The 12,745-nt window shown below is 33.3% G+C and overlaps 1 protein-coding gene across 2 annotated transcripts in view; it reads right to left on the minus strand.

Annotated features, from left to right (window-relative positions):
- Positions 1–447: 447 nt before the first annotated feature.
- The window catches only part of LOC113630176 (cadherin-10), a 119,623-nt gene continuing 107,325 nt past the window's right edge, over positions 448–12,745 (minus strand). The window contains exons 8-11 of one of the 2 annotated variants that reach the window (XM_027125367.1): positions 12,384–12,505; positions 7,059–7,167; positions 3,644–3,895; positions 448–932 (exon numbers count right to left, since the gene is read on the minus strand). In XM_027125367.1, the coding sequence (XP_026981168.1) occupies positions 448–932; positions 3,644–3,895; positions 7,059–7,167; positions 12,384–12,505 (968 nt within the window). Of the gene's footprint in view, positions 939–3,643; positions 3,896–7,058; positions 7,168–12,383; positions 12,506–12,745 lie in introns of both variants that reach the window. The other variant, XM_027125366.1, reaches the window with a different exon arrangement.

Consider the following 12,745-nt stretch of genomic DNA (forward strand, 5'->3'; position numbering starts at 1 on the left):
ATGAAATTGCACAAACGTTTGTATACCAGGTTGCATATCACACCTACTAACACCACATGTACATTTTTTTTTTAATTTAACATACAGAACAGGATATACCTTAAATTTTTTCTTCACCTTTAAGAAACGGAAGCGGCTTGTTTGTGAGGCTGCTTAAGGGAGAACTATCCTGTTCATGTTTCTGAAATTATCTTTTATTTCCTAAGAAGGACAACACTGAATTTCCATAGCTTTGGCTCTTGGAAGTGATTAAATAAAATGTCGTATATATTCCATGAGACATCCTACAGGGAAGAATTAATGTAATTAATGAACAAATTAAAAAGGAAATGGGAAAAAAAATTGTGCTGAGTGGCAGGAAAATTTTCCTGAATATCAAATATTATGAAGTGGAGACGGTGTCGGTAAAGTTACTTCCTCTTGCTTGAGCAGAACATATATCCTAGGTTAAGAGTCTTTGTCACTTTCCCCGCCACCGTACATTTCCGCCAGCTTATTAAACCGAGGCCCCCATTCTCGGAGGTAATCGTAGTTTTGGTCTCCGTCAGTGGTACCTGATTCTAAAGAACTCAGAGATTCCGCGATGGAATCGTTTCCTTCGTAGGCATACGTTGCAAGTGAGTCGTAGGGCGGTGCGGTGGGATCCAGATCGTGCTCTTTTAGCCTTTCATTAATGAAATCCCGGACATCCGTGTTATCCGGAGCTGTCGGAGTCCTCCGTGGGATAAATAAAGTTTCCGGAATAATATCTCGCCGCAGCTTTTTTTCCTCGATAGCTGCAGGATTCCTCAGGGTGCCGATATCAAAGGCCTGGGTGTCCTCCTCTCCGCCACCTTCATCGTTATAGCTCACAATGTTGTCTCTGATATCTTCTTTAGACAAGATCAGAGGCTCTTTTTTCCGCTGTCTTTTCAGAGCTGCAAACAGTACTACTATAACTTGAAAAAAGAAAAAAGATGCATTAGAGGTCCATCTGAAACACATATTAATAAATAACGAGTGGAAGTACTATAAACGAGTTTGTTATTTAGGTTTTCTGGAACTGGTTAGAATTTAGGGTTAATTTTGTATTTCCATAATTTTTTTTTTTGCAGGGCTTGTGGGGAGGGGGAGGCGTGAAAGGAGAGGGGAGTGTTGAAGGATTTAGCCAGGATGGTTAGAGTTTAAGAACAGTGGTTCTAATTTACTTTTAAAGCAATGTGAAAGGTTTTTTCAAATACAGTGACTTATTTTATCTATTTTTCTAAGAACTGTTTAAAGATAGTTCCTGATTGTACAGACGTTATTTATACTTTGCATTAAATAATGACATAAGATGTTGTTTAAAAAATAGACACAAATCAAATTCAGCTTCAAATAAAACAATGAAGAAGGGCAAAAATACGCCCATATTTTTACATCCTTATGCAATATTAAAAAGGCAGCTTTCTTCACAAGATATGGAGTATCCATATCTGTTAAATAGCTTTGCGGATGGACTTACATATTTTTTTTCCTTACATTGTTACTAGAAGGCCTTAATTACTGGGAAAAAAGATCACATTATTTAGACATTATTAGTTTAGAAATTTATGAGGTTTTCCATGGAAATATATATCACTCATGAGATCAAAAAAAAAATTGCTGGATCACATGATGGCAAAGAGTAAATTCAAATTACTACACTGAATTAACTACAAAAATTATGTATGAACTTCAGCTATATGTATCTTAATGAGTATAGATCCACAAGTAGAAATGTGTATCATTCAGACAGGACATTTCCCTACTTCCATGGGAAGGTATCAGTAATAATAATAATATGCTTATTATTTTAGTAATCATAATAATGGTAATAGCATAAAAGATAGGAGAAAGCTAAAATCATTTTCCCTCTGGTTGTATTAGTTTTCCACCCTCATTCTTTATCCCCAAACATTTTGGTCATAATCCTTTAAAAATGATGATTTAGAGAAACAGATGTGAATTCAGTTAGATGAGGAAAGGAAGGGAAAATATCTCACCAGGTATATGTATGAAGAAATATCTATATTTATTTAGCCTCATTAGAACAAACATTTAAAGGATATGGGATTTATTACTGGTCTTGACTGAATGTGTCCCCTAAAAATTCATATGCTAAAGCCTAAATAAATTCCCAATGTGATGGTGTGTGGAAGTGGAGTCTTGGGGAAGTAATTAGGTCATGGAGGTGGAAGCCTCATGAATGGGATTAGTGCTCTCTTGACATGACACAGGAGAGAGGATTGCTTTCTGCCCCTTGAGGATACAAGAGAAGACAGCCGTCTGTGAAATAGGAAGTATGCCCTTGCGAAACATGAAATCCACCAGTGCCTTGATCTTGGACTTACCTGTCTCCACACTGTGAGAAATAAATTTCTGTGGTTTAAGCTACCAGTCTATGATATTTTGTTACAGCAGCCTGAATGAAGGCAATTATGTTGTTATGTAAAATGGTATTAAGTTATGTTTTCTGTTTTATTAACTCAGAACAGTAAGACTTCTTGCCCTCAAGCTTGTGTGAGAGGGCAGACAAGGGACTTTTGTTTTTTTTGCTGTACGCGGGCCTCTCACTGTTGTGGCCTCTCCCATTGCGGAGCACAGGCTCCGGACGCGCAGGCTCAGCGGCCATGGCTCACGGGCCCAGCCGATCCGCGGCATGTGGGATCTTCCCGGACCAGGGCACGAACCCATGTCCCCTCGTGTCCCCTGCATCGGCAGGCTGACTCTCAACCACTGCACCACCAGGGAAGCCCGGGACTTTTATTAATGCAACAAAAAAGAAAGTTTTAATCCATTGACAACTGTTCTTGACCTTCAAACTGATTAAAAAATAAATAGGCCACCACCAAGAGAAAGAAAATGTTTATTCTTCAAGTTTTTGAGAAAATGTGACCTTTTCTTTTGGCTAAATTCATGATTTGTGCACACACATAAACTTGTGATGTAACGATTTTAAACCTCAGATTGCTTATGATCAGCTAAAGGATCTTAGCCAGTAAAAAATGTGCTAATAATGAGGATAATGAAACTTACTAAGATTGGCTTCAAAATCCCAGTTCATTTCACTGCTTCTTAAAATATCAGATACAGTGTTTTTTGATTGGAGTCACAAGAATACTCCCAATAGTTTTAAGATAATGCAACTAGAGAGTAAACAATCTGATTTTTAACTCAAAAGCAGTTAAAAAGCAATTTGTTCTGGGTTATAAAATCAAGTATTGTTTTCAGGACAAGTGAACGAGGTAAAGGGCTATGTTAACATTACATAAGTGAAGAGGTAAGATAGTGAGGCCATTGTCCAGCTGTAATAAGAACCAAAAACAGTGGAAATACTTTAGATTTACTGGAAAACTACATATAAAGACTGACAGCAAGGTGCCTTGCCTTAGCTCAGCCACTCAGAAATTGTGTAACCTTGGAAAACGTTTAGAACATCTCTAACTTTCAGTTTCATTATTTAAAAAGGGAAGGTAATGACTGTCTGATCAGATAAAATATTTTAATACAAACAACATTCCACTGTTAATTGATGTCTGTGTTAAATTTGGGGGTTAGTTTTAGGGGAAGTATTTTAATAGTAACATTTCCACTTACAAACACTGTGAAGTAAGCCATCTAGGAAATAATCAGGGTTTCTTACCCAGCAGAATAATGATGCAGAGGAGAATGGCGACCAAGGCCCCTGTGCTGAGGCCGGCGGGAAGGAGCAGGGCCTCAGCGCTGCAGGACTGCATGTTGCCTTGGCTGTCACATGCGCACACTCTGATGGTGAGTGTGCCAGTGCTGCTCTGAATCGGGTAATCGTTGTCCGATATCACCACAGGCAAGAGATAGGTGCTTATTTCATGTCTACTGAAGCCATTTTTTCTGGTTAAAATTCTGGCAGTATTATCTAAAATAAATTTTAACATATTACAAATGGCTTTGGGGACAATACATTTGTCTCATCCTGATCAACGTGGTTTGACACAAAAATAAAGAGTTGTTTGTGTAAAATACAAAATTGATATCAATTTCCCTATCAAATATATACAAGGCAATTCAAATATAGATAAGATAAATAAGAGTTTGAAGAATCTAATACCATTATTACTTATTAGATTTTTAACTAATTTTCAGATGCTTTCAAAATGGTGATTTTTTTATAAGTGAATCATTTATCAAGACTATAGAGATGGTAGCATATTGTTTACCACAGTTTTCGAAAAACATAAATATTACGCATACCAAAGAAAAAATTATAGTAAATGTTTTTTATTTACAAATGTATGTGTGTGCACATACACAAAACACACATTAATCCAATATTCATGAAGAAAAATATGATTGGGTAAATTTTAACTATAGTTGTATTTTTAAAATCAATTAAGCATTCAAAAACCTTCAAGAGTCCCGATGTATGAAGAACAGTCAGCAAGTTACTTAATATTTTTGAACTTTGATTTCCACCAATTAAAATGAATACAGTGTGTAACTCAAAGTATTGGTGGAAGACACTAATGTGGAGTGCCTAACAGACACACAGAAAGAAGTAGGGACTTAATTGAGGCTAGCATCCTCCTACCTAGTATATTGCTACTGATATTTCCTTTATCCAATAACTCACCCAGTATCCTTAAATGTGGGTTGTGCATCTATATAATGATATTGAAAAATAAAATCAATATATACTTGGATGATAATTTCCTATTCTGTTTGTCCAATGTGCTGGGTCTTGTTTAGCCAATCCCATACGGATGCTTAAAATGCCAATGTAGGGAAGGGAGTGAGTTAGGCAATTGCTAAATCAAACCAACAGGATAGCAAAATTTAAAAAAAAGAAAAGAAAATGACAATCTTTTTGCAGGTGTAGTGGTTGAACATAAAGTAATCATTTCCTAAATTTTAGCAAGAAGTTAAATCTTAGTATATCAGTTAACTACCACATAATCTAGAATAGTAAATTAGCAAAATAGAAGATGTGCATAAGCAAATTTTAAAAATAAAATGTAATCCTGATAATGTTGCAATTCTGACTTTTCTTCCAAGGAGTATTAGGATACAATTCTTCCTTTCTCAAACCTACACTAAAACAAATATTTACATGCATATGGGTATTTTCAGAATCTTCTTGCCTTACTTTTAACTTTTCAAAAATGTCTAAATCTTAATTTTGCCTGCAATAGCTTTGATACATTGAAGAGCCAAAAGAAGTTTTACCCTAAACTAACAATTCTGTTTGAATCATTTTATTAAATATTCAGAAAGTCATCATATAATTATGCTTTTGACCTGTAAGTTAGTGAAAAGTGAGGCATCTTTAACAATGTGATACTAACTGTGGTATCACAGAAGCAGGAAATGTATTTTAAGAAAGATGTAGAATTAAAGATTTTTAAGATGAACATATAGACAAATGCAAGGGTATTTTCTCAAGAAGGTCAACTTTAAGGTGATGTCTATGTCATTGGAATTTCTTTCAAAATTCACCCAATAACAGAAAATAGTGAATTTATGAAAGATTAGATCAAATATTCCATCAGACTTTACTGGTAGTCTATTTAGTGTATGTTCAGGTTTGTATTCATATGGCTTCAGTCCTTGCTTTGAGTAACTTATGTAGGATCAGGAACTCTACCCAGTATAGGAAATTGCTACTATTTATCAAAAATTAATTAAGATTAGCTTGAGTTGTTTCCCCAGTAACTGTGAAGTGCGGTGATAAGATAGTACTATTTCAAGTCTCTATTACTTTTTAAAATTGAGAGGTGGTTGTTGAGATCCGGGGCTCAGTTTAACAAGAACATAAAACAAATTAAAATACAATTAGAAAGTGGTACAATACAATACGATATTTCAGCTCAGTACTAAGAATGTCCTGTCTAAATTATATGTTTAGGTTACCAGATTCAGCGAATTAAAGTGATGGGTCCTTTTCTAATATTCAGATATTACATCTGATATTGGGCATTTTGTATTTTATTTGCCAATTCTACATTAATATTTCTAATCACAATTATTTTAGGTGTCCAGAGGGACAGAAAAGATAGACATTTCAGAAGCTCATTAGTAAATAGATGTTACCAACCGATGCCTCCCTTCAGCTGATGTGTGCAAAGATCATACTATATCAAATATCTCAAGTAGTAGTTGCTCAGTGTAAAACTATCCATTATCTTAAACTGCTTTCTGACATTCTGAAATCCACCTAGATATGCTATAGCAACCTGGCTCTGCCAGTGTACATACACAGTTAGGAAGGTATTGTAAATATGCCAATGTAGTTATTAGATTTATTTTAAGAATAATTACATCTATAGTAGCTCTAAAACAAGTATGCCTTTTTACCAAAAACTACCTTATATAATTAGTTTTAACATAAATTTGTTGAAGACAGAAAACTCTGATTACATACTTTGGTTTAGCCTAGAATAATTACCATACATATTTTCCAAAGAATAAAGCTCTTTGACTTTTTGAAAATAGTGACCCATTTTTGTATTTTTCCTCAAAAATATGTTTCTTCTTTTTTTGAGAATGCAAGAAATATGTTTAGTATTTTTGATCACAGAGTCATTATAAGATTCATATGTTACACAGAAGAATAGTGCATCTTGCCATTGAAACTATGTTTTTGCACCCAATCCCCTCATAGGCTAATGTGGCTACTTTTATTTTTTCTTTGTCTCTTCTATGCCTTTTTGGCTTTGGTGAATCTGCTGCTGCTAAATCTCACTGAAGTTTACACAAGAGTCTCATTGAGCCATTCATTTCTCTGTGTGTCCTACTATTTTGTTATAGGAACTGATTATTCTGGCCTTTCTAATGTTTGCAAGATTCAGTCTTTGCATTAGAACCCATATAGAGTCTTCTTTCACATATTTTATAATCTTAAAATTCAAGAAAGTAACCACTGTTAAGAAATTACCATAATAGCGCATTAAAAATATAATGAAGCCAAAATTTTGTAACACAGATCTATAAATGAATATATCATGTATATGGTAATTGTTACTTTGGGGAAAATTTCTTGTTAATGTCACCTTAAATCATAATGAACACGTTCTAAAATTTACCTTCATTGTCTTGTACTGTGAAGTTTGGATTGACAGCTGCTAAACTGAAGAAAAATTTTTGTCCACCTAAGGGATCATCTTTGTCTACTGCACTTATAGTCTGTATTAGCTGCAGAAGAGAGAAAAATGTATATTTATCAAATTTCCATGGGTAGAATCTGCTTTATAATATATAATTTTTTAATATCCAATTTTGTCTAACATTTTTTAAAGGACAATTGATTTTCTTCCTTGTGCATGTACCTTTGTTTGAGTTATTCCATCTTTTTATTATTACTTAGATTTAAACAAAGTCTCTCTCTCTCCCTCCCACTAGTAATTAATTTAATACTAAATCAATTAAAGTTAATTATAATTAAAATAATAAATAGTAACATTGTATTCTTTACAGTTTTATTAGATATAGCATTTGAAATAAGTAGGTATTTCATGTATATTTAAACATTTATCTAGAAGATAAATGTATCTAATGTAGGAAAATTTAGAAAATTATTGTGATTAGGGCTTTCCTCTTCATTAAAAGTAAAGTGAAAACTATTCAAAGAATTTAGAGATTTTATAGACAATTACATATAACTTTATAAAGGAAAGACAAACATTACAGTATTATCTAATTTAACAGTAACTGTTCACTTCATTTGCACTGTCAACAGAATTATATATTTTTAAATTCAACATATACGTATAATACTACAGGGATTGGTTATTTTAAAAAGGTCAACTCTGATTTATTTTAGGGTAAGAGAATATAAGAAGCTATCTAGTAACAAAGTAGAAAATTTAACACCTTATACTATAAACAGATGGCTGCTTTGAACATATTATACAATTAATTAATATTATACAAATATATATGTAACAGATAGCTATGTATTTTTTGCATATATATACATTTTGTCCTTAACTTATTTATACAATACCATTTTATGTATTTTTGCATATTTTAATTTTGCAAGAAGATTTCAGAAGTTGTTAAATATGTGTTTCAATGCCTAGTAAATGGTCAAATTTATGTTTAACTGAAAGGAATATACTTTTTACTGCATTAACTCAATTTTATATTGTCTGGATATTTGATGTAAGTATTTGTTACTGATGTTTTATTAATTTAGAAAAGATTCTTAAGTTTAAAACACTATGTAAAATAATTAGAAAAAATTAAGGAAATATTTTAAGTATTCCATATTAAATTATTTTTCTTTTAAAGTGTTCTATAAAAATTTAAACGTGGGGTTCCCTGGTGGCGCAGTGGTTGAGAGTCCGCCTGCCGATGCAGGGGACACGCATTCGTGCCCCGGTCCGGGAAGATCCCACATGCCGCGGAGCGGCTGGGCCCGTGAGCCATGGTCACTGAGCCTGCACGTCCGGAGCCTGTGCTCCGCAACAGGAGAGGCCACAACAGTGAGAGGCCCGCGTACAGCAAAAAAAAAAAAAAAAATTAAAATTAAAATGTGGTAAAGTTGCGGTACTCCTTAATCATTTATTTCAAAATGATACAAGAAATATAATTGGACCAAACAAAGATAAATGTTAATCGTCTAGAAATAAGTAGCAAAACAATCATTTAAAACTTTAAATAATTTAAAATATATATTTAAAAATCTAACATTATGAAATTTTAGTGGTTATTTAAGATTAAATATAAGCAAGAATTTATGGCTAATGGCTTATCCAGTCAATCAAAAACAAAAAGGTGGTATATATATAAAGGAATTCAAGAGAAAAATGTTAAAATAATTTTAACTAATACCCTTTAAGATGTATCTATTCAGTTACAAATATATTTCTTGACTGACTCGTTTGAGGAGCAGTCTAAAAGATTTTATTTTCAAATAGTGATTTATAGAAATAAGTTGAAGAGGAAAAAAATGGCATAAATGAAATAACATATCAAGAAAGATAGTAGACTAATAGAAATTCTTATGTCTATATATATCAATATTAATATATTAACTCACATACAGATGCATAAAATTATAGAAATGTAAAAGTAGAGCTAATGGTCTTTTAAAATAAAAACTACAATGTCTCATAATAAATTTACATTTGCAACTGTGATTACAAATTACAATTCCAGTTCATTTTTATGGACAAAATAACATAGTTCAGAGAATGAAATGGCCACATCTTTACATATAACTATAAGAAATTATAAAGGTTTACATAAAAATTCTCAATTAAGATGTATTATTTTAATAAAAGACAGTAGCACTGTATATGGTAGCAATACTTCAGCGATTTGCTAATGTATCTTCATTAAATGTTATAAAGGGAATAAGTAAACTCATTTAACAATGCAGACAAAATAGAATGACATGCTGCAAATCAATATCATATCACAACATACTTTTATGACCAGAAGACTTCTCTATGCAGATGGAGACACTTACTTCCTTTACAAGATAGATTTTTTTTCTCTTTGAGGTATAACTTGGCTTCTAGCATTCAACTTCCCCATATTCAGCATTTACCTTTTAATACAGTCTTCCTTTGCATTTCCAGTCATACATTAAAAAGTCACATTTTATTTCGGTATTTGTACCATAAAGAGTTGCAATAGAAATCAGAAGATGGCAACAAGAAGGAGGTAAAACTGCTTCTCCTGTCTCTCCCTATAAGACCTCACTATTTTATTTCGACTAGAGACAAATTCATTTTGACCCACTGCCAATAAAAGAAGTTGCCACAGTTAGGAAAAAAAAAAAAAAAAAGGTGATGTCCAGTATCCATTTTGAGCATATGAAAACTAGACACAGACAAGTCATTTATATTTTATCTCCTTAGCAATTATATAATTGGCTTGCATGTTCACTGAGCTATTCTAAAATAATCTTAAATGAACTTGAAGGGTGTTTCAGGGATAAGATAATGAAGTTTGGAATGACAAATGGATTTTAAGATGTTTAGTTAGAAAACTGGTCACTGAGTTTTAACATTTTAGTTTTTTCGGTGAAAAGACTAGTAGTTTCCACTGATGCGAAAATTCCCTTTGCTCTGGTAAAAAAGCACCCTTTTTAGTTGTTAGGGAAGTAACTAAACACTGTTTTATGGAAAATATGTAATAGGATTTTGGGGGTTGATAAGGGCCTGGAGCTTAGATACTATCAATGGGTAAATATAAGCAGCCTATCTCCCTGGAGAGACTCCCTGGGAAATCTCTTTTGAGACTGAAATGCTATTGCCCCCTCATAGAAATTAAAAATTATTAAAATATATTTTATTGACTAAAGGAGTAAAGCCTGTGTGAGAGAAAATGGAAGAAAGAGAAATAGCCAGTCCTCTCTTCTGCCCTTTCCCAAGGTCCCTTGACTCTGTCTGAGATGGAAAAGATGGGAGTCTAGTTGCCTAGTTCAAGCATAAGACAGGACTATTCATACTACATCACTTGTAAATTGCATCCCTTTCCCCGGGGGAAAATCTTCTACCCTTAGGCCAGGGAAAAGGCAAGAAAGGTGGAGAGGGTGGCAATTAGCTTTATTTCTGTCTCATTGAGTCCACACACCAAATGAATCAGAATTAAGTTCTATGTTGTTCTAAGTGCTGCTCTTAAAGAGCACTTAATTCAGAGGAGTACTGGGTGGACTAAACTACTCTATAAATAACTAAAGCACACTCAGAAGTTCCAAAAAGCTCCTACTTCCCCGGAAGGAGGGAAGACAGACTTAACAAATTAATTTCAAGAAAGGCTCAGTGAAGAAGGACTTTATCAAATAACTATTTTGATTTTGCCTGCTAGGATGTCATAACCTAGAATTCCATCAGTGAGTATATTTCAGTTCAGTTCAAGCAACAATTTTTCAGCATATGAGACCAAAATGACATCTAACAAACGAGTCTTATTAAAAATAACTACTATGGGAGGCTTTTGCACATGCCGCCAATTAGACAAAAATTATTAATCATGTTCTTCTTGTCAAATTTGTCAAAATAGACTACTTTTTTTTAATTAAAATCAACTTTGATTTGATTATTTTCCCTCAATATACCAACTTGTTTTTAAAAGTTCAAAAAATATGAAATTACTGAGCCAGATATAGGTTAAAAGAAAAAAGGCATAAGAAAAATAAACAAACACAATCCCTTATTTTGTGTATTTTGAATACATTTGGGAATGAGTATTTATAATGACTCAAATGCTCTGAAAAGATATCTCTTGAAAATCAAATAGAATAACCATAGAGCGAGCAATATATGTAGCAGTTGCAAAGTGGGTAATTCATCTCCTAGAGAAAAGGCTTCAACTCATATCATGCTGAGCCTGCCAAGCAGAGGACTATTTGGAATTGTATTTTTAGGGCACACTGTTTCATTAAGAAGTAGGTTGGAAGCCGCTTAGTCCTTTAAATATTCCAAATTAAACATTTCCATAACACTTTCAAACAAAAAAATGAATCCAATTGCAGCAATTTTACCATTTCGAACAATAGACAGGCTATTGAATTCCTGTTAGAATCTTCTGAAGGAAGAATTTGAGCTATTTCACAATCTAATTTGCATAAAAATGTACCAATCACATCGATGTTTATAAAGAGCATCAAATGATGTCAAAACGCAATACAGTTTCGCGATGGCTTCTCTTTCTTGAATAAAACACATTTGATTCCCAATTATTATTTATAACATGCAGCTTCCTTCTGTGAAGATGGCATTCAAACCAATTAAGAACATCTCTTTCAGCCATACAGGCTGGGGCTCTTCAAACAACAAAATGAGTCCACTGAGGAAAAGACTTATAAACAAATCTGGTATAGGAAGAATGTTTTAAAGGACGAAAACGAAGTCATTAAGCACTTTATGTGTTGCTACGATGATGAAATGCAAGTATAAGTCTTAAGAGTGAACTCTGCGGCCCTGCTTCAAAACCGTATTTGCATACATTGCAATATTGATGGAATGCTTTGATGATCCCAAGTATTTGTCTCTGTTTTCCCCAACTTTCATTTCCCATCTTGTGAGCTGTTACCAATATTTATCTAATGGCACAGCAGGATTTATTTTTTCTTTTGTTCGTTTATTTTTGTTTTTGAAAGTTTAAGAAGTTATTTCTTCTTACACTTTAACTTTTGTGGCTACAGTAAAATCTCATATTTACATTAGAACTTTACGAAGGACATATGAAATGTGTTTACACTATTATTTAAAACATTTTTAACCCTAAAATCATCAGCCTTTGCTTTTGTTTTTTGTTTGCGTTTAATCATACTACTGGGACTTTATATGAGTGATTTTATCTCTGTTCACTCACTCCTCTCAAGATTGGTAAAAGAAAATACTTAACGTCCCTGTTAAAATCTTCCCACACTTTAAAATTCTATGGGTGCTTACCTGTCCTGGTCTGGCATTTTCACATACAAAAGTGTCATAGAACACAGCGAATTGTGGGGCATTGTCATTAACATCCAAAATTCTCACAAAAACAGCCACCCGAGTCATCTCTTTGGGATTGTCTAGAAAAAGGAAAGGAAAAAATCTGTTTAGGAAGACACATTTGTACACCAGATTTAATTTATATAAGCCTCTTGTGGATATTAAGTGCTCACATACAAATAAGCATCACCTTCATTCTACTAACGTAATGAGCAAATGCGATAAAGAAAATTACTGCAGAGCCTAATTAGGTAGTCATGAATTCAGTTATTAATGGGCCCAAGAGTACTATTAATATTTTGAAAAATCTTTTTAAAAGC

The sequence above is a fragment of the Aethalodelphis obliquidens genome, unplaced genomic scaffold (genome assembly GCF_003676395.1).
Source record: "Aethalodelphis obliquidens isolate GAN/ISIS:26980383/991018 unplaced genomic scaffold, ASM367639v1 scaffold29, whole genome shotgun sequence".
In the NCBI taxonomy this organism is placed as follows: Eukaryota; Metazoa; Chordata; class Mammalia; order Artiodactyla; family Delphinidae; genus Aethalodelphis; species Aethalodelphis obliquidens.